The 22,355-nt window shown below is 41.5% G+C and overlaps 2 protein-coding genes across 3 annotated transcripts; one reads left to right on the top strand and one right to left on the bottom strand.

The window, feature by feature from the left end:
- The first annotated feature begins 160 nt into the window (after nucleotides 1–160).
- On the top strand, nucleotides 161–1,714 carry LOC135171297 (CXXC motif containing zinc binding protein). The gene has a single exon (XM_064137758.1). It carries the CDS (start codon nucleotides 301–303, stop codon nucleotides 784–786), a length of 486 nt encoding a protein of 161 aa, XP_063993828.1. The 5' UTR covers nucleotides 161–300; the 3' UTR covers nucleotides 787–1,714.
- Nucleotides 858–22,098, bottom strand: LOC135171265 (uncharacterized). Of its 2 annotated transcripts, XM_064137692.1 has the most exons (7): nucleotides 21,879–22,098; nucleotides 8,570–9,075; nucleotides 7,380–7,775; nucleotides 6,052–6,494; nucleotides 3,916–5,475; nucleotides 3,653–3,825; nucleotides 858–3,508 (listed from the first exon to the last, which is right to left on the bottom strand). In XM_064137692.1, the coding sequence occupies exons 2-7, from the start codon at nucleotides 8,717–8,719 to the stop codon at nucleotides 3,273–3,275; spliced, it is 2,958 nt and encodes a 985-aa protein (XP_063993762.1). In that variant the 5' UTR covers nucleotides 8,720–9,075; nucleotides 21,879–22,098; the 3' UTR covers nucleotides 858–3,272. The 2 variants fall into 2 exon arrangements, with proteins under 2 accessions (XP_063993762.1, XP_063993761.1); XM_064137691.1 differs by lacking the exons at nucleotides 8,570–9,075; nucleotides 21,879–22,098 and having other exon boundaries at nucleotides 7,380–7,980.
- Between the last annotated feature and the right edge of the window lie 257 nt (nucleotides 22,099–22,355).

Genomic DNA, 22,355 nt, shown 5'->3' with positions numbered 1-22,355 from the left:
GGAGGCACTGAGAAATCAAGTCTCGCTGGCTTTGTTTGATGCCTCTGGGTTGGCAGCACTGATTTTCGATTTGTTTGAGTGGCAACAGTGAATTTGAATCTCATTTATTCATATTAATTTATATTGTATTATGTTAATTCATTCTATTGTACTGTATGGTATTTGTCTGCATGTCATAAGTATCTCATTATCAAGACATTCTCTTTATTTAACCGGATAATTAACAAAAGGTGAATATTCTTTGGTACCTGAATCTTCAAACGAACATAACCTCCAAATAGTGTTTGGTACTCTGAAAAAATGGTGAAAATTGCTCTGAATGTCAAGGCAAACCTGGACAACATCGAGGAACTGGAGCCTTCGGGTCCTGACTTCCGTTGGTGTCTGAAATTTACCTGCTCAAATTGTGGAGAACATTCTGACAAGTGGAACTACATCTCCCTGAACGACGAAAGCCCTGCTGACCATGGACGTGACGTCGTACACTTCTCCTGCAAGTGTAAATTGTGCTCTCGTGTCAATACTGTGACAATCCTGAAAGATTCAGTGAAATCGTACACCGAGGACGATGTGGGGAAGTTCAAGAGAATTGCTGTGTTCGATTGTCGAGGAATAGAGCCCTCGGATTTTTCGGCGAGGGAGGGCTGGATTGCTAGGGCAATTAATGGTGGAAAACAGTTCTATGATGTGGATTTGAGTGAGGGAGAGTGGGCAGATTATTGTGATAAAATAGAACAGCCAGTTGGGATTTACGAAATCGAACATAATTTCGAGAGGATTAAGTGAGGATTAATTGTGACTGCTTGGAATAAATAGTTGAAGGAGAGAGGTATCATATAAATGATCATTTTGTTAACAACGACATAATATAATTTATTCATAATTAATCATATACAAAAGAAACATTTTTATTTAATTGGATGAATGGCACGAGTTTACAGAGAGAATGATGACACTGTTATTAACAATAATCGAAATTATCTCTGCCATTGAATCTCAATAACCATTTTAATTATTATTTTATCTACCCTGCACAGTCCATCGGATGACTAGAGACAAATCCGAGCAGGGGAACATTTTGTATCACTTTAAAATCATACGAATCAGCTGGACACTTGGCTAAATCATGGTTAATTGTCTGTGTTGTTATCATTTTGTCAAATATATTTTATTCGAGCTTCCATTCATATCCTGGAATGTATCGAGTCAATAAACAAATCAACAAACGACCGTTGCTTTTTGTAACCAAAAATACAAATGAATTATATTAGCTAATAATGAAATTATCAAATGAATTATTTACAATGCTCGACTATTGAGAATTTCAATAAAGTCTGATGATTTAATCAAATAGATAAAGCTTTTCTTGCATTTATTAAAATTCACTAACTTAGAATTAACTGACAATCACAAGGTCTTAAGAAAATATCGAGTGAAGGTAGCCTACGATGAAAATTAACAACTAGAAGACTTTTCGTGAGTCTATTACTCGTTAAATGCTCCATCTAACACTAGATTTTTCACTAAACTTTTCAACTAGTGGCTAGTTACTATCGTCTAATGTTGAATATCCAAAGTGTGCGCAATGTTCAATGTTTTTGATAATTATCACTTAGAAAAATCATAAATCACATAAATTATAACAATTCTATCGCCTACTTCATCAATCGTAATACTATTCAGTCTATACGCAAAGAATTGTTCAAAGAATACTCGATAAAAATCAATAAATGATCAATTGTTTTCACCCTCAACGTATTAGCTTCAAAGATGATAAGCAGAAATTATTATTCAGTGTCAAACAACAAAAAACCCCATGCGCTAGGATGATCTACCCTTTTACTACCAGTAATTGAAGTTACCCTTCGTATTTTCCTCAGTAACTTACATTTTTCCTATCACTACATTATTATCTTTGGTATACAGTTGATGCTTCCATATAAAATCGCTAGACGTGAAGACCCTCAATCAATAAATCATTAAAAAGAAGGACAAAACGAAAGAGTAACTATCGAGCAGTATTTTTCATAGGAACAATTGGCAACGTGACAGTCAGCGTGCACTTGAATAATTGAAAAACAACTGATATTCCAACACCTAGGGGAGATTTTTTTTCTAGCTTCCAATAGTATTCTATCCGCGGAAAAATATACAGCACTCGATGGCAGACTATGAAAATACAGGCAACACTGATAACACTGTTGTCACATCACTTCCAATAATTTTTTTATTATTGCAAGAGAAGTGGAACGCCGGGCCATATTCAATGGGATATTTTTTTCTCTGAGGGATATTATTATCGATTACAATTTTTACTATCTTTATTCTTTTAGCCTCATTATTTGCAATAAACACTACGCGTTTCGAGTAGGAAATGCTCTACTCTTGAATTTTTCTCAATTTTCCTTTCCTTCTATCGTGAAATGTATGATTTTGATAGTTTATTCGTATCGCATTGGTTTTTTATTAATGAAGTTCTAACTAGGGGAAGAGAACACCCAGGAATAGGCCCTTTAGGATAATTTATAGTGATTTTTATTATCTATCGTGATGTCATGTCTGAAGTTAGAGGAACTGCAGACGTTTTTGTTGGCAAGTCCTTGTTCTTTTACTACTTTATTGGTGAATAAGGAACTTGCATTGATTATAAATAGATGAATTGAGTTTTGGAAAGAGTGGATCATTGCAAAATGATTTTCAAACCAAAAAATTGAAAAATTACACAAGTTCCCTCTTGTTCAGTCTACCCAGCAACTATTCTCAACTACAGTTTAATCACGCAATTGAACAGAATAAAGAGATGATGAGTAAAGTGTTTAAGTGAGGAGAGTCCGGAAGATTCATCTCTCCATTTCGTATAATTTGAAATTAAATTAAATTAAATTACTCTGCAAATGTAGAAAATCCTATCTTTCCTATTTTTACACTCTAAAACGTTTATCCTTGATCACCGATCCAGGCTCACATCGATGAATTGATTTTTCATACGAAACTTCATTTCATAAAATGAATAAATCACCAGGAAAATTGTCCTCAAAATATCAATCATCTCTAATTTTCTCATTCTGTTAATCATGAGTATTCATAGAGGCAGAAAAATATATTTGTCCCCCTGCAGAGGTATTAGTTGAGAAAGAAAAAAAATATCTTACCATTTTAGTTCGTCCCCTGCGTCGTAATTATTACTTTTGTTTAATTCAACGATACAAAGATTTGTGAAAAATCTGGGGCAAAAAATACTCTGGATTTTTTGTTTGTCGTTCATCAAGTGTTCAAGGCAACTCGTCGTGGAGAATTGTCTCGTGGAGGCACGTCTGCTTGAGTGTCGCTGACTGATCCTCGAGGCTACGTTTGAGTCCCTCAATCGTGTGCATCAGCATTTGCCTGCGCAATTGGGTCAAATGATGCTGAAACATTTGGGTGTCTTGAGCATTTAGATTTGCCTCGGCAGTCAACCTCTCCTGACGTAGCTGGGCAACTTTTTCACGAAGTGATCTCCTCGAGTCGTCTATCATCATTAAAAAGTGAGATAATTACTGGCAAATAATCGAGTAATGCACTTCCCTTTTCAAATTCAGGGAATAAAATTTGAAAAACTCATTTGGCTTTTCCCTCAATTCACATCTGAATTAATATGAAATGATGGAGGTACCTGTATCATCAGTGGCTGTATCCCCATCGGAATTTCTCAGTACTACATGCCTTTCCCCCAGAGTCTTTTGTATTCTCCCATAGGTAGTACTACCAGCGTAAACTTTACGCTTGACTGGTTCACTCTGGGGACAGTAGTACGTGCTCTCTTTAACCGGCCCCATATCGACAGACCTGGAGAAAATCAATGAACAATTAATCACTGCCAAAATGTTTAATTCTATCCTATTAAATCCCTCTTCAAGTCAACCATAATTCCCCTACCTGAATGTCAACAACGGAGCCCTCCTCCTGGTATCCCCCCTGTCCTCTGAATCCGATGAACTGCTGGTAATCCCCTCATCCTTCTGCCTCACCTCCTTCTTCTTACCAAAGCCGTTTTTCGACGGAACTGAGAAGAGCGGGTCCTTCGGGAAATTCTCCACCCGTCCGTCGTGGCTGAAGGACCTGACTCCATTGACCTCCACTCGATTCCTAGCCCTCTCCCTCCCCTCCTCCACCATCGGCATTCTACTGGCCACAAAAGCCCGGCTCGGCGATACTTGTGGAGTTCTTCTCCCGAGAACCGGTGAATCCGGACATTTTATCACTTCCTGCCTGTAGTAATTCTTCTCCACGAACCGATGAACAGGCGATCCCACCTGATTAAACTGCCTCTTAGGACTAGTGTGCTCAATGTCCTTGATGTTTCCACTCTGCAGCTCCGGCTGTAAGTTTCTACTCTTGGAAAGTGCCAGTTCGATATTCAACTCAGTATTCTTTATCAACTCAACCCTCTTGTTAGCAAGTCCATTGTGAACACGTCGTGAGGGTGAGGGAATCACCGGTGATGATGCATTCTTCATGTTCACCAGGATATTCTCAGCCTCGATGATCAACTCCCTGTATTTCCTGTCCGCCTCCTTGTCAGCCTCGATTAGCGCTATCTCCGATGCAAAAGTCGTCATGTAGGTGTTCCCCGAGACTCTCTGCCTCACGATATTCCCATTGACGTAGCTGATGGAGTTGGATCGTCTCTTGACGATTTCATTCTCCAGAGAAGGACTGATGAAGTTCCTTGGGTCGTTCTGACGAATCGGGGAGAGATTCTCGTTGACGTCGTGGTGCTTTCGCCGACGGAGGCAGATCGGTGTACCCCCAACACTTCTGCTTCCCTGGTTGAAGCCGGAGTTCTTCAACAGCATTCGCTCGACCAGCACTCGATTCAAGTTCGCTGCTGCATCGTCACACCTGTCGAAGACTGGTTTTCGTCGCTGGGACTGACGTTTCTTTCGCTTCTCCAGGGGTTTGTCCTCAAGTTTTTTGTGCCGCAGGCTCTGACGCTTGGAGCTACTTCGGAGACTCGAGCGGTGCTGCATTTCTTCTCTCGATCGACGCTTCAACAAAGAGTCTCGTAGACGAGTGCTTCGTCGCGTTAGTTCACTTGTAAATGTGAAGTACGTGCAGTGCCCGGTGTTCGGGAAATTCCCCTCGAGGGTCTCCAAGTCCAGGAAGCTGCCGTTGTCGATGTAGTCGAAGTCCGAGTTCTCGAACGGATCATTCTCGTCACCACCGTCCTGTCCAGTGTCCACGTCAGACGGCGAATGATTTACGTAGTCCTCGCAGTCCGTTGGATCGCTGTCTGAGAGAATGTCTGTTTCCTTCTCGTAGATGTAGGATTCGTCGAACTTACCCATCATCTCGTTGAGTGTTATGTCGTCTTCGGAGGATCTTATGCTCTGGGTTAGTGAGGACGCTGAGGAGCTTGAACTGCTGCGCCGGGTGAGACACGGGGGGAGTTTAGCTCGATCCATTCCAGGGGAAATTCGCCAGTTGTGGTTTATTCTAGGGAAGACAATTTGTTGATACACAAGTGATGGATAATAATTTAAAAAATTATCGAGGGAGAACCTGTGCATTTTCATAGGTTTAAGTCGTTTTATTTTTATATTTTTCAACTTCCCAGCAAAAGTGAAAAGTCCATTGCCATTTTTCTTGCTAATAAATCCCTTCGTCTGATCATCCCAGCGTTTTCATAAAGTTAACTTTCCTATAAACCACGAAGAACATCTCATCATAACTTCCCCCATTCTTTTTCCCTCTCACTCGGAAAAAGAATTTCCCAAATAACAAGAGAGGAGTAGCGGTCGAGTCCACTCGGGGGGATAGAAATTCACGAACATTGGAAACTCCGCAGACGCACAGGGCGCCTCAGTCTCGTGATTAAAACTTTCGACATTGGAAAATAGAAAAAAAATTGAAGGGGAAAATTCAATTGATGCGACTGTACAGACTTTCATCGAATAAAACAGAATCGAATGATATCACACGACTAGCGTTAATTAAACGAAAAGTTTGGGATATCAGCGTCACTTGTCCTTGTTAATGTTTTTATTGAGTTTTCCACTTGACAAAACTTACGGACTACGACCAGCGCTGAGACTCTCCTGCCTGCCCTCTCTTCTTCCCTGACTGCTGCGATGATTATTCACGTTAACGTCACTAGCACTACCCGACGATTCGGTGAGTTTGAGCCCTGAACTGCTACTAGTTTCGTTCAATGTTAAACGAGACTTGTAACCACCACCATTCCCACAACCAGTTGTACTCGAGCTGGATGAGTTGGCTGATAGCCACGGATTCGTACGTATTCGTGAACGTTGTCTAGGTGATTGGATGGTAGGTGATGATACAAGTGGTGGCGGTATCGACGAAGGAATTGGCAAACTATTTCGTATCGTTATGTCAGCTGCTGAATACGACTCTGTTCTTCTGTGTACATGGGATGCATTACGATTTAGGGTCTGGGGGCTTTGCTGACACGGCTGGGGCTTGTGAGGGTGGCTGATTGCAGCCTCTGTCCCCTGAAATTACGTGAAAAAATTGCATAGTTAGGGTCAACCGTGTGCTGATTCGATTTTTTTTTTTCCTAACGAAATTTCGTCAATTCAACAACGAAGAGGGGAATGTCCTGGTGGACAGCACCAAAAAAAAACCCTCGTCAGCAGCCACAGTTTTCAGCCTAGACATTTTCCCTCCCCCTTTTTACACTCAAATATGTATACAGCGAGCGTCGCGAGAATACTCGAAGAGAGATAGTACCAGAGGTAAAAAAAAATGGAGAGGAAAAGGGCGGAGAGTGACACGAAAAGCTTTGATGCCAGGAGCCGACCAACGGTATCTCTAAGACCTGCATCGTCGAGTTTTTTCAACTCCCGGGTGACACTGTGTGTTGAAATAGTTAATCTCGGGGTCATGAACTCTCTCAAAAGAAAATCCTAGTTCAATAAATTTTGATACGTTTAAAAAACTGTTGAGGGATTGAATGCCGGCATTCTGACTCCAATTAACCACGTGTGAGCACACTTAACAAAACTTCTCCAACAGACCATATTCTAGAAAAGTTATAATTAAAAGAGGAAAAGCCACTCGTCCTCGATTATTCCACGAGTATTCATTAGCGAGTTATTATCGTTCTCCACTCGACTGAGTGATATTTTTCAATGTGACTGTATTTCTCACATGGATTCATTCAATTATACCGTTATAATTGGCAACATTTGTCCAATATCCATTGGCTTTTCCTCTTCCCTTGAAAATAAACGTATATTTTCTCTTTCTATCACTAATTGAAATATTCATTTCTCATTGCTATTTCAGTTTCGTGGAATTTAGCGAATGAGATTGAGAGAAGGTGACAATAGTAATTAATAACTATTCAATCGAAAAAAATATGGAAGTACCTCTACCTTGAATGGAGTACTTGTGCGAATCTCTCCAGCGAGTTTATTCTCCCTCGTCATGGTAATATTTCCGTTCACCCTGTTCCCAGTTGTCTCCTCCTCCTTGTCATTTCCCGGTGCGTTGGCCACGCTGCACTTAACACTTCTCGTTCCCTTGTTACTTTGAAAATAATGCTTACCAGTTCTTATATTAATGTAATACTCAGGTGGAAAACTAGCACCTGGCGATGTACCGTCTGTGGAGTAACCAGTGCTGTATGCACTCTCTGGTGATGAGAGATTAACACTGACGTTACCACCGGAATTACCAGACGATGAGTTTGTCGTTGTGCCGACGTATGTGGCTGCTTTACCGAGGATAATACTGTCTACGTTTTTAGCTGGTGAATTCAATGGATGGACCTGGCAAAAGGAGAACAGAATTATTCTGGGTATATGGGATAACAAGGCAAAATAGAACAGTGGAAATTCACGAGTCAAAGGGAATCTCCTAATTGGCTGTCTAACCAATCTTTGTGATGGAGAGTCCTTTATACTCGGGAAATACGATTTTATGGTACCCTCAAAGAGCATTCCTCCATTTCATCATTATAATTGACAAAAAGAAGATTTGATTTATCATTGAATTCGATCGAACATCAGAATGATTTTTTTTATGGCCAAATTGTATTGTTGGTCATTTTATCCTGAGGGGGAATCCCCAAAAAATAGATATAAGGCAGGCTAATTGATTATTTTAATTGAATATGTAATAAATTTATATAAAATATGATTCTTTTGTTATTATTAAATTTCTTGTTTGTTAGAAATCTCTGCGGAATGCAGTTGCCCTCATTATGGCGCATAATAATTCCAGTGTTAGCATTCGAGTTGCTGTCCAGATATCGGGCTTTAAATACGATTCATAAATATCACACCAGGCACTTTGGCAAGCTTTCATTATTCGAGCCATCGAGAACTGAATATTAAACAGGGACACGACGGGTGGAAAAAGCCCAGTAAATATTCTCGACAAAGACTCGTCTCCTGGGGTGAATATATGAGTCCAACATAAGACCCTCTAATGGAACTGGTTTTTCAGTTTATTTAATGATTACTTCGACGTTTCTAACGAATCCTTGAAGCTCAAATTCTACATTTTCGCTTTATTAAAGTGCTGTTCATTCGTCAGCATTCTGATAAGTGAATTAGGGTACCTGATGAGGTGCAGGTGATCGATTGGCACTGTGGCTCCCCGGTGAATTGCAATTTGAGTCAAAGCCCTTGTCACCCTTTTTACGATCCTTTTTTTTCTTCGGTCGCACGATATGCGCCTCCATCCACGTGCGCAACTTCGTGCCGAACATGATTATGCTGACTCCAGTATTATTAAACCCTCTCGTACTCTCCTTCACCGCTATTTTCTCACAGTTTCATTCGCACAGTAATTATTTACAAAGCGTGAATGCAGAAGAATTTTCACCGGTCTATTTCAAGGCTTTTTTTCCTTCCTTGCTTCTCTTTTGTTCTCCAGACCCTTTTTGCGGGATTTTACTCAACTGCGAGTCGTTAGGATCCCACCAAGCTCGTCATTAACATACTAATCGTCGTATCCACCTCTTAGTTAGCAGTGAATCCAAATACCGGGAGATACTCGCTGGCAGATTTCTATCTTTCATTTCGCGAGGGCCGTGGATACTTGCTGCATCCATCAGCGAAGAATCTGGAACATTTCAAGGGGAGAAAATATTTAATGAAATATTCTAGAAGAGGGAAAATAGTTTCACAAGAAATTTTAATTCAATATTTTTTTTCAAGAGAATTTCAAAGTTATCGTACTCGCCTTTTATGGAAACAGAAACAATTGTTAATAAAAAAGACCTTCATTGCAAAATACCAATAATCGAGTTGGTAAACTTTGTTTTGATGGTAATTTATCTTCCTCAGCATGTGAACAAGAAGAATGCAGAAACTTTAAATTTCTTTACGTTTAAAAAGTCACTCCCAACAACTTCTTCGAAGAGAAAAAAATTTGATTGGACAGAGTGAAAAGTGTTTGGCTGTTCAAACTTTTTTTTTACCCCAAGATAAGACGGGAAAAGCTTTTACCCGGAAACGTACAGCATTGGAAAGTTTCAGAGAATGGGCTCTCGTATAATATAAGGGACAAGAGCTGACTTCTGTTGTATCGAAACATTCGAGAGTGGAGAAGCTGGGGGACAGGTTGAGAAGCTATCGGAGGTTGGGGTATTCGATGAGTCAGACGTTTTCACGACCTCCGTTCAGTTGAGGATCGACAGAGGCAGAGAGGCGTAAATACGTGACTCCCCAGTGTACCCTAAAATCACAACCACCGAGAGGGTTTGTAATTAACTCAGGAAAGTATTTCCGTGGGATTTTACTTTTATTAATTCATTGAAATAATTTTAAAAAAATTAGCGAGGGATACATTGTCATATCTGAGTGATAAAGACCATCACCTCCTGCTCACACTCTTCATTTTGTATGTGCATCCCTTCAATTTCCCCCACGCGAGGGTGAATACATGGCCTTCTGTCACGCACCCTCCCACGACTACCTTTTTTCCCTCCACTTCATACTGAGTAATTAAACGAATTAAACGATGAGAGCGGATGAATTAACCGATGACGATCGGATCAATTGATAAGGAAAAATGTTCATTTCGTTCTGTTATCAATTGCAACTGAACGAAATATTCCTAGACAATGATTGATGGCCAATGCCATCAATATTCCCGAAAATCCCCTGGACTCCTCCCCTGAAATGTGATTTCCCACCTCATTGTCAACCGGTATGCCGTCCCATTATCATCAAACTGATGCACGTCAGTGGCTCAACTGGGTTTGTCTATCCTGGTTTTGTTAGATAACGTTGTCCATCGAGTATCATCCACCATCAAGTGCATGCTAGGCCACTCCTCGTTGGATTATTACCGTCGAAGGGTTGTACACCCACAACTCACTCACCGGCTGATTCCTCCCTTCGCTCGAGCACATGTGGAAATTATTCTGCACCAGACCCACCCCACCATCAGCCAAATGGAGATGCATCGAAATGTCATGTATATACATGATGTAGCGGGAGTGGCAACGCCACTGTATTTAGTAGAGTCAAAGCCCCGTTAGTGTCCAGTGTCATTGGACGTGAAGGGGGAGGCATTGCATGTGGCGGCGGGGATGCATTAGGGATGAAACTACCCTGCAATTTATTGTGGTCAGCGGGTAACTCGATCCTGAGCCCCTTTGAGCCATTAAATTTTTTATTTTAATTAATACTCAGTTGGAAATTATTTGTTGATCGATTTGGAATATTTATATTTCATTCGAAAGGGGTGGAAAATATTTAGCCCATTCTACTGGTCTTTGTCCCCAATATCAAACAACATTTGACACCTCATCGCATCCCAAAACTGGATGATGAAGGGTGGGACATAATCAAATAGGTTTAAGCCCCACCCACTCACCCACCGGCTCGTCGCCTTTATTTCCGGTTTGGGAAATTCGTAAGGGTCGTCTACAGACTCCCTCGATGTACCCAAAATCACGGGGGCCACCTACCACTATAATTTCCGTCCAATTTTAATCCTCCGCACGTGCAAAGGCGACGAAGAAAATTACGACTAAAAAGGAGAATCATAAGACAGGATTTACGGTGGCCCATAATAACCCTCTGATGGATTTTTTCGTTCCCTCAGAATGAGATTAACCGATTCCCCTCCGAAATTTTTCCTCATTCCACTCGTAAATTCACTCGATGAATTCAAATATCGTGACTAAATGTTCGAATAATTTTACCCTTATGTTTGTGTCTGGTGAGTGCTGAGGATTAAACGATGCGTGAGAAATTTTCCAGCATCACAACTCCGGGACTTTTGCTGATGGAAATATCACGAGTCTCGGGGGATATACGAATTCGATTCGCAAATGGCCAGTCCACCAGGCGCCAACAGACACTGTCCCAATCTGGGTGCAGTCGTCCGTGAGAGCGTTGGAGGGGTTGATTCGCTGAATAAAAATGAAATTTAATTGAAGACCAGGACTCTGCCATTTCCCTGCTGTCCATGGAGACGTGGAACAATAAGAATATTTATTTGTCTCGTTAATTATTTGAATATTCGATGAAGCGGAATTTTTTAAAATCAATTAATCCAAAAAACCCTTTCTCGGTTTATTTACCCTCGTGAGACCCCCAAGTTTGTTATGGCTTTTTATAGTGATCGACTCAACGTCTCGAATGACGTGTCAGATATAAGTGCGAGCGACCGGCAGACGATGCAGGGAATGTGCGAATTGTAAACAAAAAAAAAATTCCAGCCAAAATTAACTGCCAGAGGGATCATGACTCACAAGGTCTAGATATACCTTTAAACATAATGTTTAGTGACGACTGCCCATTCAACATATTTTCCATTCACCCCCAGCATTCTGTTTATTTATCTTCCGCAAGGGGCGGGGGGAGGATCGCGAGGGATAAATAATCAGTGAAGAAATTAATTAATTTTAGCGAAATGAAATTGCCCCGTAAATTGGCCCCATGAATTAATTTATTTCGCTTTATGCGCGGAAATTTCCGTCCACCCTTCCCGCTGTACAATTTTTTTATTATTAAATATAATCTCATAACAGATTATCGCTCATAAAAATTAATGAAGCTAAATTTCGGTGGGCGGGGTCTTGTGGGACTAAAATGAGGTGTCAGAATTTTTCTTCTCGCTCGGAAATTACGGTTAAATGGCCTGAGGTAGCGGTAAAAAGAGGGGAGTAGTGAAAAGATACTCCCTGTTGGCAAAATACATGCACAATAAAGCCAACCCTCTCAAGGTAGTCACACCCTCTGTTCATTTTTTCTCTCGCAATATTTTTCCCTCAGTAAATGGAACGAGTGATACTGACCCACTGGCGACTACACGATATTTATCGTTATCTTTTAAAAAATATCGAGTGATCAAATATTGACGTTTATGGAGACGACTCAAGGGGGTGGGATTCATTGCAAATGCGGATCAGAGGGGATCTGTCGAGTTTTGGCAGAGGGAGGGTATCCAGCCCCTTCAAAAAAGAAGGAAAAGCCTGTTAAACGTTTGGAGAGACGCCAGGATGTTGTATTACTGCGGCTCCTGTCCAGGATATTTTCGTGTTTGAAATTTCAAGAGAGTTCGTGAGACGTAACACTAGCATTTTCATGAAAATATGAATTTTAATAAAGGGGGATGTCGGGGGTACTTAATTATGAGGGCAGTGACTCCGAGCTCGAGGAATTTACTTTGTTATAAAAAAATTAGAAAACCTTTTGTCGTTGGAAGTCCTCAAAATCAATTTTTGTTCCCCTCACTCCATAATAAGTACATAATTATTTATCTGCACTCATTAGGACGACAGTACCCTCATCAATAATTAATATCCCCCACCATAAACTCCAGACAATCCAGGCAATCGTGCATTGTCATCCGAAAAACGGTCCAACAAAATGAAAAAAAAATCCTTCAACTACTGAAACAAAAAGAGAACACGAAGATAAAAAATCTTGGAGGGTGGAAATAATAAAAACGAGAAATGTACCCTCGAAAAACGATGATTGCGGTTTAAAATGGGCAAAGCCCCTTGAAACATCCGAAAGAGCATAAAAATACAGACGAGTAGAAAAACAAAAAATATATATATTTCGCCTGGCACTTGGTGAAATGGCGCTTCGTTAGAACGACCACCTTTTCACCGAACAATTCACTCTCCTCCGGTCTTATTCGTCCACCCCCCTCACTCCCTGCCCATCCCTATTTTCCATGTACAGTTCTATCAGCGTTAGTCTCTCACTTGGGAGTGTCCAAATGCTCCACACAAACTTGAATGGGGTGTCAGAGTGTCTACACGTGTGGCAATAGTACAGAGTCATTTTCCTTTGTTGCAAACGAAACTCCATTTTCTCCTGGTGGGATGGGACCTGGCAAAATGGAAATATCTAGCAGTGAGACATAACTATTAGTTCACCGATGTATTCCTGTACTGTGGGGTGAACGAGTGGTTAATACAAGAGGTGAGAATTTCCGGGGGAAGCAGAAGTCATTTAGGAGCCATAATGTGCACTAATGTCACCGAATCGAGCAAGTTTTTACAGTAAAAAAGCTCTTTTACCCAATGATATTTGGGCTTTAAGCAATTTACTTTTCAGACTTAATGTTAAAGAACTCATAAAACCATTCTGTTTACACAAGTCCTGCCAAAATCCCTCACCCCATCAAGTTAAAATATATTCAACGAGTATTGGCAGAACGAATCCACGAAAAGAGAGCTTTCCCCACTTTGCCAACTCCATCGAAATGCTTTTCCCTCTGTAATGCAGTGAATCCCACACTCCACGATATTCGTAAGAAAAAAAATTTGAATTTTACATTACATCGTCAATCCCACATGACGTCTGGCAACCCCTATCCACCAGCGCATCTGAATAATGCCTCCAGAGAACTTTGACGAACCTGGGATACACCCAAACCTCCACAGTTCACCCGCACTCGAGTCCTCCTCCCTCAATCGCAGGAAAATAAGAGGACAAACACGAGTCACAACGTTGAGCACGAATTTGACCCGGGGGTGGAGGTGGTGCTCCCTCTGGTAATTTTCCCGAGGGGCTTTTTCAAGTCCTCGGAGAAAGTGCCTCATGAAGTCCTCCATGATGAGGGGTTTCGAGTGACGAGAGCAAGTCCATCCTCTCCCATGAATTTAGAGTCGTAAATAAATTCAGTGTCCTCTGGGCATCTCCAATAGTCCCATCCTTTTGTTTCTTCATCACGTAGGGCATCTCCCCAACAGCCAACAATTTTTTTCACTTTGATTGAGCTAATGACAAGATTGAAAATCACTTCAGACTCCTTCAGTCTATTATTTAGGTAATAAGAAGTGGAGACGGAAGACCTGGAACTTCATTATTATTTTCTTTTCGCAATTACTGAGGACCCGATGTAGACGAGAGATTTTCCCTCTCGAAGGGCCGTTGCACAAAGGCCATTTACTGGGCTCTCGTCGTATCAACGGTTTTCGTGAATTCTGACGAGTGAAAACAAAAGATGCTGGATCGATACCCAGATCTCGGATTCCGTCGCGTCGCTGAGTCAACCAATATTTTCCATTTCTTTTTTTACGATGAATAACGAGGCTTCTGTGCTTGCTGCTTGAGTGGCTTTAATGAGTTTCCCAGGGTTGAAAGGAACATGAGGAAGTGGAGATGAGAAGTACAATGAATGGATAAATATTAATATTTTTCCCCTGGAAGAGTCTGAAGTGGAATTAAATAAATATTATTTTAGTTAAAAAATTCTGCGTTCGTTCACGATCTGGATCCTGGATCTCCACGCAGTTCATCCCTACTGTCTCCCTCAACGAATCCACGTTATCTGGAGTAAACGTGCATTTTATTCCCCGAGATTGAAGAATCCGCGGGGGTGAAGGTTACCCTATAGACATCAGAACACAGCTGCAGCATCACCAGGACTGGGGTAAAGGGTTCGATTGAGCACCTCTGCATCCTACCGGGGGTTGCGATGGTCGTCATGGTAACGCGTGAGCTACATCCTCATCCCCCATACCCCGGGTGCAACACCAACCGGATCTACAGGTCGGTGAAGATCGATAAAAGGTGGATGAACAATTTATTTAGTTCATTTGCTAATTTTTCTTCCCCCATTTTTGTTCATTATTTTTTCTCATTAAAATGGGCATTCCATGATTCCTGGTGGAGGTCCCTGTCTGCTCGTGAGGATGGAGATGTGCGCAGGGCTGCCTCCCTCTGGATAAAAAAAAACCCACCCCCTTGAGGTGCCGAGGAGAGAATTTTTATTCAAGAGGCAGCTCAACCTCTCGAGCCAACGATCACTGGGTCCTAGCAATTGGTACGTTGTTGCAGTGCTATCTTATCCCAGTTGTACGTGTTCCTATTCATGATTGTCATGCGCGCATGTGTGGACCTGGTCTCGTGGAGCACCTACAGGGGGTAGTTTCATATGCTAGACTGTTTGGACGCCTCTAGGGGGTGAACTGCCACCCCCTGTCTAAGGGTCCAATGCATAATTCTGGTATATCAACAGCGTCACGAACTTTGTTACGGATTAATTGGGATTGCTGGATTTGGGGTGGGTGGGGGTTGGGGGGAGGAAGACGAAGGACTTCCTGGGGAGCTCCACACTCTGTTTATGAGCTTGGAATAATTTTGGTTTTTTGGTGGGAGGTGGGATCATTATTTTCAACCGGGTCACTGTTTTAATTTGAGGAGGTGGAAAGGTTGGATCCAGCTTTGATGAAGAATCAGAAGGTTGAAGAAGTCCTAGTGCACGAGCTGATGATTTAATTTAAAAAGGAGTAGAAATATTTGGGAATTTCGTGAAATGTGTGGAAGGAGGTTCTTCTGGTAGGAGTATCTTCAAGGAAAGATGATGATCTCCAGTGGAAGGCGTTCCCTCTGCTCTGTAGTTGAATAAAAATCAGAGGAATTGCTGGACATGTCTAGACACCTCACCCCCTGTTCCTGGCTTCACTGAATTGTGCTGATGAATTTCCATTCGGAGTGAAATTTATCGTAGAAATTTCCCTTTGAAGCAGGAGACCCAGTCGACTCCAAGGGAATAAGGGCGGTTGGTCTGTAATTGAATCGACGAGGACAGCTAGACTTGATTTGCTACTCAACGAGGAATTGTGGTTGATTAACCTGCTTTGACATGTGCACCAGAATTGACTAAAAATACATAATGAAGATCAGAACACCCTCATTAAATTGATCTGGTGATAGGAGAGCCTGGGGAACTTGTCCTGGAGCTTTGGAGAAGTTCAGAACTTGAAGTACTTCAGTTGTTGGAACTTTTTTGTTGAAAAAAATCATGTAATTTGTTTTTCTCCAGGTAATCCCGGGTTTCAGGACGAAATTAACGATATCTGAATCCCATAAAAGTGATCCTCTTCGAAAAAGGTGAGTTTTCCTCCAGGTTTTCCCTTTTTTGTCCGATTTACAGTCCCTGCGAAATCGTGAAAATTCCAGGATAAATGGAGGTACCAATGCCATTTCACTTTTATGGGGGTACTGAAACCCTTCGATGCACCTAACGGTTTTCCTCCTTCTCACAAAAGAATAATAAAATATCCTCTGTCTTCCTCCTCCCTCGCTGTCCGTTATCTGGACCCAGTGCTTATCAGAGTCGTGTTTATATCCGCAAAACCCTCGGGTTTTTTTTACCCAGAGAAGTTCGATTTATCACGTCTTCCCCACTTTCTCTTTTTCCTTCGTTTTGCGGCTCCTTTTTCCAGTTGAACCTCGTGAAAACCGCGCAGAAATATTTATCACTCGAACTTTAACACTAGTCTCAACACCCCGAATACCACCCCCACATGTAATTGCTAAATGTTTACATCAGGAATTTATTGAACGGCAGTTTGCACTCGCCTTAACATTTTTTTATTCCTTTTTCCTTCGGTGAAATTGTTGAACAGTATAAACGGAGGAAAAGTTTACCAACGACCTTTCAACAAATCCAATTTTTTTTTTTTCGAGGGATAGACGAGGAGGCGGGGAGGGGAAGGGGTGGGAAAGTTAACTGGGTTGAACTCTGAAATTAGAATCGAGCGAAAATAAGTGAATCGAGGACTGTAGCACATCCAGGAGGTGAATTCGAGTAAATATGGTGTCCATTTCAGCTGATGTTTATGACTCAGATCAAATGGAAGGGACTTTAGTCCAGTGATTTATGGTATTTCAGTCTCTTCTTCAAACAAATGTTGAATTTGAGTTACTGAATATTTTTTTATTGGGGTTACTTTGTGCCTCACGATAAATTTGGAATTTTCGAGGGATTAAACGGGAAATATCAAAATGTTTTTTATTTTGGGAGCCGACGGGGGGAGGTAAGTAAGGAACCGTTGGAACGCGTTTTCGTCAGTCTATATATATTGTCACTTATACAGGGCCATAACAACCGGGCCCATTACGTAATTATAGGTATTATATCCGGATATTAATGGCTGGAGTTTAATAATTGACCAGACCGATCAATGGGCCGTTTCACAAGGGGCAGATGGAGCCGAATAAAATGTTCGATGGGACACGTTAGGGTTGGGGAGGAATTTAAGACGACCTATCAACATTTCACTTGAAATTATTATTATCAAAATAATTAAGTTTCAATTTCACTTGGAAATTTTACGCTTTTGTTCTTCAGGTGTTAGTTTTTTCATGAATTAAGGGACGTGACGTCTGTCTGTGAGAATGAAGCTTTTTGAAATAGGGGAGAATGTATGTGTACGTAAATTAGTCTGTCACGGGGGGTGATTCTGGGTTATAATGGTGTCAAGAATTTAAGGAAGGGTGCGGCCATCCATCCTGATTAATGTTCAGTTGAGGGAAATGCGAGAGTCAGAGGCACGCCACAAAAAAATTTACTGTACACCCCTTTTACCCTGATATTTCATCCCTTAAATCCCACCCCCCACTTTCTACTGTTTCCCGAGGTATCATAATTCTCGATAACGAGGATGGTTATCGGGGTAGCTCGTCTTGGAAGTTATTGAATGCACCCTAATCAGGGACAAGTCCCTTGTCGTATCTCAAAATCGATCGGGCTTTTTTCCAATTTCCAAAGGGGTTGACCCCAAATTTTATTTCATTGTTATTTTTATTTTATCTCATTCCGATAAATCCCTTCCTCCACCCCCACCCAATGAAATAATTTCCCTACCTGTCCACCGAAACAAATAATAAAAAAAATGTTAACTATCTGCATCACTGAGCGAGTAAACAACCCCCCCCCCTTCACCCCTTATTTTCCGGTCTAGGTAACTCTCGAGTCATCCCCCCGTTATGGTCTTGCCACTGAAGGGACAGTTTGCCGAGCTTTTCTCCTCTAGGGGTGTAAGTAAACGTCCTCTCTTGGACTGTCTAGCGTTGGGAAAAATAAAACGATAGAAGTAATCCTGTATGAGAGCCATAGGCTCCACGCCGTCTCTCGATAGGGTGTGCATCGCTCCAGGGGTTGAAACCTCCCCGCGATCTCATCCCCTCAACCACGAGAAGGAGAGGAACGAGAAAACAGAGTGAGACAAGATATTACCCGACAGCTCAGCATTAAAAAAAGAGAGAAAAAAAAATTGAGTCGAGGGATGGTTCACCCCCTCACACGTCGATGGGGGGATGCATGTCCTGGGAATGTCTCGAGTCTTCTCAAAGTGTACAGGAATTACCGGCACCCCATGGTGATTTTCCTTTTGCTCATGCAGACGATAAAAAAATTTTTTCATCCCTCATTCCTCGGTTTTTACCCCACTTTCGGTTCTTTTGGCGGACGTACGTCGATCTTTTACGGTTAAGCGAATTGCAACGCACTTTGTACAGTCGTGAGTGGGGGTGGGATAGCAGAGGGGTGGATTGAGAGATGACAATTTTTCACCCCTTGCCAGCCGAATGGGGGAGTGAAATGACACTGCAGGTACTCGTTCTTGTATTTTTTTCTTTTTTTGCTCTTCATTTCTTCTCGGGATTTGGGGGAGAATGAATGAGTCATTTGGAGGTGGATTTTAGCGGTGTAATTTCATTTGAAAGTTTTGAGTGGTGGTAAGCCACGTGGCCACTAGATGCCTTGAGGCAACACTCAGAGTAATTAAATTTCAGGGAGAAGTGAAAGTGTTTTAGGATTTGGGGAATTTTCAGAGAATAGTATTGATGGTAAGATTCGCCCTTTATTTGTTTCTCTGGGGGATGAAGAGGGGTTCTGAGGAAAAAAATGATGATGATAACTTCCCAGAGGAAATGTCAAGTCAAAGAAGAAGAGAAATCGAAGGGGAAAAAAATTCCCAGGAATGTTTAAACGATTTTAAAAAATCCCACCCCTTGTCTGGGAGGAGGACTGCTCACCCTCTCATTTCATAAACTAATTCCATTCTGATATGCATCAGAAGTTACAAAAGTCTGGTCAATTATATTATTTTTCCATTCGAAAATTTGACTTTTTAGTTCATTTGAATTTTCACTGTTGTGTAAATAAATGGGGGAGTCAATGATCACTCGACCCTCTTCACTGTTCACTGAGCACATGTGAGAGCCCCATCACTGGGGCATAAACGTTAGGAAAGAGGGTGAATCCTGGGAGATTCGATTTTATGGGATACCTCCTGTCCCTCCCCCAGGACGAGAAGTGCGATAATATCTGTTTGAGGGAATTCCCCGCAAATGTCAGTGAGACACATGTGTCAACAAACTTTTGGTCATTATCTGATCGATGCTATTAATCGTGGAGGATTCTACTAGAGATCTGGCAGTAATTCCTCAGGTTGGAGACAGTCTAACTTCATCCATCATTTTTTTTTCGTCACCTCAGTTGCCTCAGTTGCCTCAGGGGTTGATGGCCGGATTTTTCTTTCAGACCTAAATATTCACGAAGCCATAAAAAATGAAAATTGAAGATCCAGGATAAGAATTGCCTGACAATAAATTTTTTTTTACTTTTAAAATTTAAAAACCGAATTAAAAATATTGATTTCTCAGTTTTCGGTGGTTTAATTATTTTTTTCGAGTGATATAACTAAATGAAAAAAATCCTGATGTTAAAACAAATAACCACAGATGCCCTTAAAATTTTAATTAGTGAGATTCCCACAAGACCCTGACTAGTGACTCAGTCAGCTATTCTGTACCAGCATGTAGCGATAAAACCTTCGGCATTTCGTTTGGGCGAGCACCCCCACCCCCTCTTTATGTGTGTGTGTGCCAGTGCCCAGAAGTGGCAATAGTCTGTCTCTCTCTGAGTTACCCCTGGGGAATCTCTGGCGGGTAGGACTGGCTGACAGTGCGAAATGACATCGTTAATCTGGATCATTACTTTGAAAAGGGGAAGGGCTTGGCTCAAAGCACGACCAGTGGATATTAAAATTCAACCTGCTATTTCCAGCGATATTTCTTTATCGGAGTCGTTGAAAAATAGGTGATGCACTTGCTCTATCCTCTTACATGGCAATGCACAACGTATTTAGGGCGTGACAGTCACACTGAGTCGAGATGATCGCATAAAAAAACGAGTTTACGATGGTGTCGTGTGACCGTCGGGGATATCATACCACTCCGCACCCTGCTAGGTGTCCCATCCTATTTTTTTATTTATAAATCTCTCGAGGACATCCAGGTAAGACGAGCACTTTACCCTAAAAATTGTTTTCCCCAGATTTCCACAATTGCGTCATAATTTATTAATTTTTCTTCGGTATTTCAATTGAAAATGAGATCAAGCTCATCCGGGAGGTCGATCAATAGTAATTCAACCCCTGAGGGATGTTTTTTAGTCTAATTTCACGATAGGAGGGCACAATATTTCAGTTCTCTCATGTTTGATATTAAAAAATTCATGTCGGCAGTGGATGCAACCGGCAGAATAAAATTTCCAATTTTATCGGTAAACAGGTACATCAGGTGGATAATTTCAATAAAAAAATTGCACTCCGCACACGGGGATGTTTTTGCTTTATTTCTCCCTCATGAATTTTCCATGCAAGCTCATGAATTGAATCTAGGTTGTACCGAGAATATTTTTTTTATTGGACTTGATCTTCTCGTATTACTCGAACCCTTCAGTTTATCATACCGGTATGACGTGTTATTACAAATTACTGGACGTAGGGTAAAGAATAAATTGGACCCATTGGAGGAGAAACAAAAGGAGATTAATTAGATCTACAATAGTCCTGATGATTTATACCAATCCCTAAGGTAAATGACGTAGGGAGAACCATCAAAGTATTTTTTTTCAATTTCTTTCGAGGCTTATCATGAATTGAATTTAGTTTATGCAGAGAAATTTGTTATTGTGCCTGATCGTCTTGAACTCCTTGAACCCTGTGCTTTATCTTCCTGTCATGAAGCATTTCAGTACCCGAGATTAATCACAGGGAATAATTGTTCTCATTAACATCGAGAATAAATTCTCGTGCCAATTCGGGAACAATTGGAGGAAATTTCATTAGAAATTCAGGATATCTCTTGCTCCTCATTCATCACCGAAGCTGATGACATAATGAAACGTCCAGAGATATCAGCACTAGCATGGAACATGCAGCAAGACATATCTGTTGATATTGGCCCCAAATTCGGAGGTTCCAAACCTTTTTGTTAATTTACTTTCATCCCTGATGGGGTGAAATGACAAACTTATGATGATATCTAGACAAAATCGTCTTGCGAAGACTTGATCCTCCAATAAAATCAAAATTCACATTCTCGCCTGCAGCTCACGCCATTGAAAACCCAAAAATCCAATTATTCCATCAGAACTAATCACCGTACCTCTGAAATCGAAAAAACTGAATGCACTTGTCCCACATGCACTTCATCGATCCTCTGAATTTTGTGTCGGCAAAAGCCTAGACAGTCTCTAGACTCCATCAAAAAAAATAAAAAGCTGCAACAAGCTGCGCCCTCAAAGCTAACCCTTTCATCCCATCGTCCCTCTCGACATTCAATGGCATTTGGAAAAATGAAATAAACATTTACCTTCTCTTCCACCGAACATCATTCTCCATTTAATTAATCAGCAACACACTTCACTTGAATAAAACTCCCCCCGACACACCGTAAAATGAAACCTCAGAGTTCCTCAGTTCATGAGGACTTTGTGATCGCGATGTGGGGGATTACAAGATCGAGATGAGGAGATACACTTGATGGGGATGACACGATACGTTGTAGCAAGAACCAAGTCCGATACGAGACTGAGTGGAAAGGCGAGTGGCCGGCGGCGGCACGAGCCCCCGTTTTGCGTGACGTAGTTCGCATTGCAGCACCGAGGGGAGGAGTGGCGCTACCATACACCCAACGTTGCCCGCGCGAATGCCGGCACGCCGGCACTTCCACCTCCCATTGTACCCGTGTAATCGAGTTGGATCCGTTGGCGTCGGTCGTCATCGATGGTCGAGGGGGGCGAATTTAATTAAAAAGAGGATAAAAGATAGAAGAAGGTCAATCACTGAC

This window comes from Diachasmimorpha longicaudata, chromosome 19 (assembly GCF_034640455.1).
Source record: "Diachasmimorpha longicaudata isolate KC_UGA_2023 chromosome 19, iyDiaLong2, whole genome shotgun sequence".
In the NCBI taxonomy this organism is placed as follows: Eukaryota; Metazoa; Arthropoda; class Insecta; order Hymenoptera; family Braconidae; genus Diachasmimorpha; species Diachasmimorpha longicaudata.
The sequence above is the reverse complement of the archived record's forward strand: the minus strand, read 5'-3'. Positions and strand labels throughout refer to the sequence as shown.

Bases quoted from the DNA above. Each gene is read 5' to 3' on its own strand.
- LOC135171265 (XM_064137691.1), bottom strand. From the start codon at position 7,946: ATGCTCTTTGAGGGTACCATAAAATCGTATTTCCCGAGTATAAAGGAC. The intron at 5,476-6,051 runs GTAAGTTTTGTC...TGTCTTCCCTAG, and splicing joins CTCAGCGCTGGTCGTAGTCC to AATAAACCACAACTGGCGAA. The intron at 3,509-3,652 runs GTACCTCCATCA...TAATGATGATAG, and splicing joins TACAGCCACTGATGATACAG to ACGACTCGAGGAGATCACTT.
- LOC135171297 (XM_064137758.1), top strand. From the start codon at position 301: ATGGTGAAAATTGCTCTGAATGTCAAGGCAAACCTGGACAACATCGAG.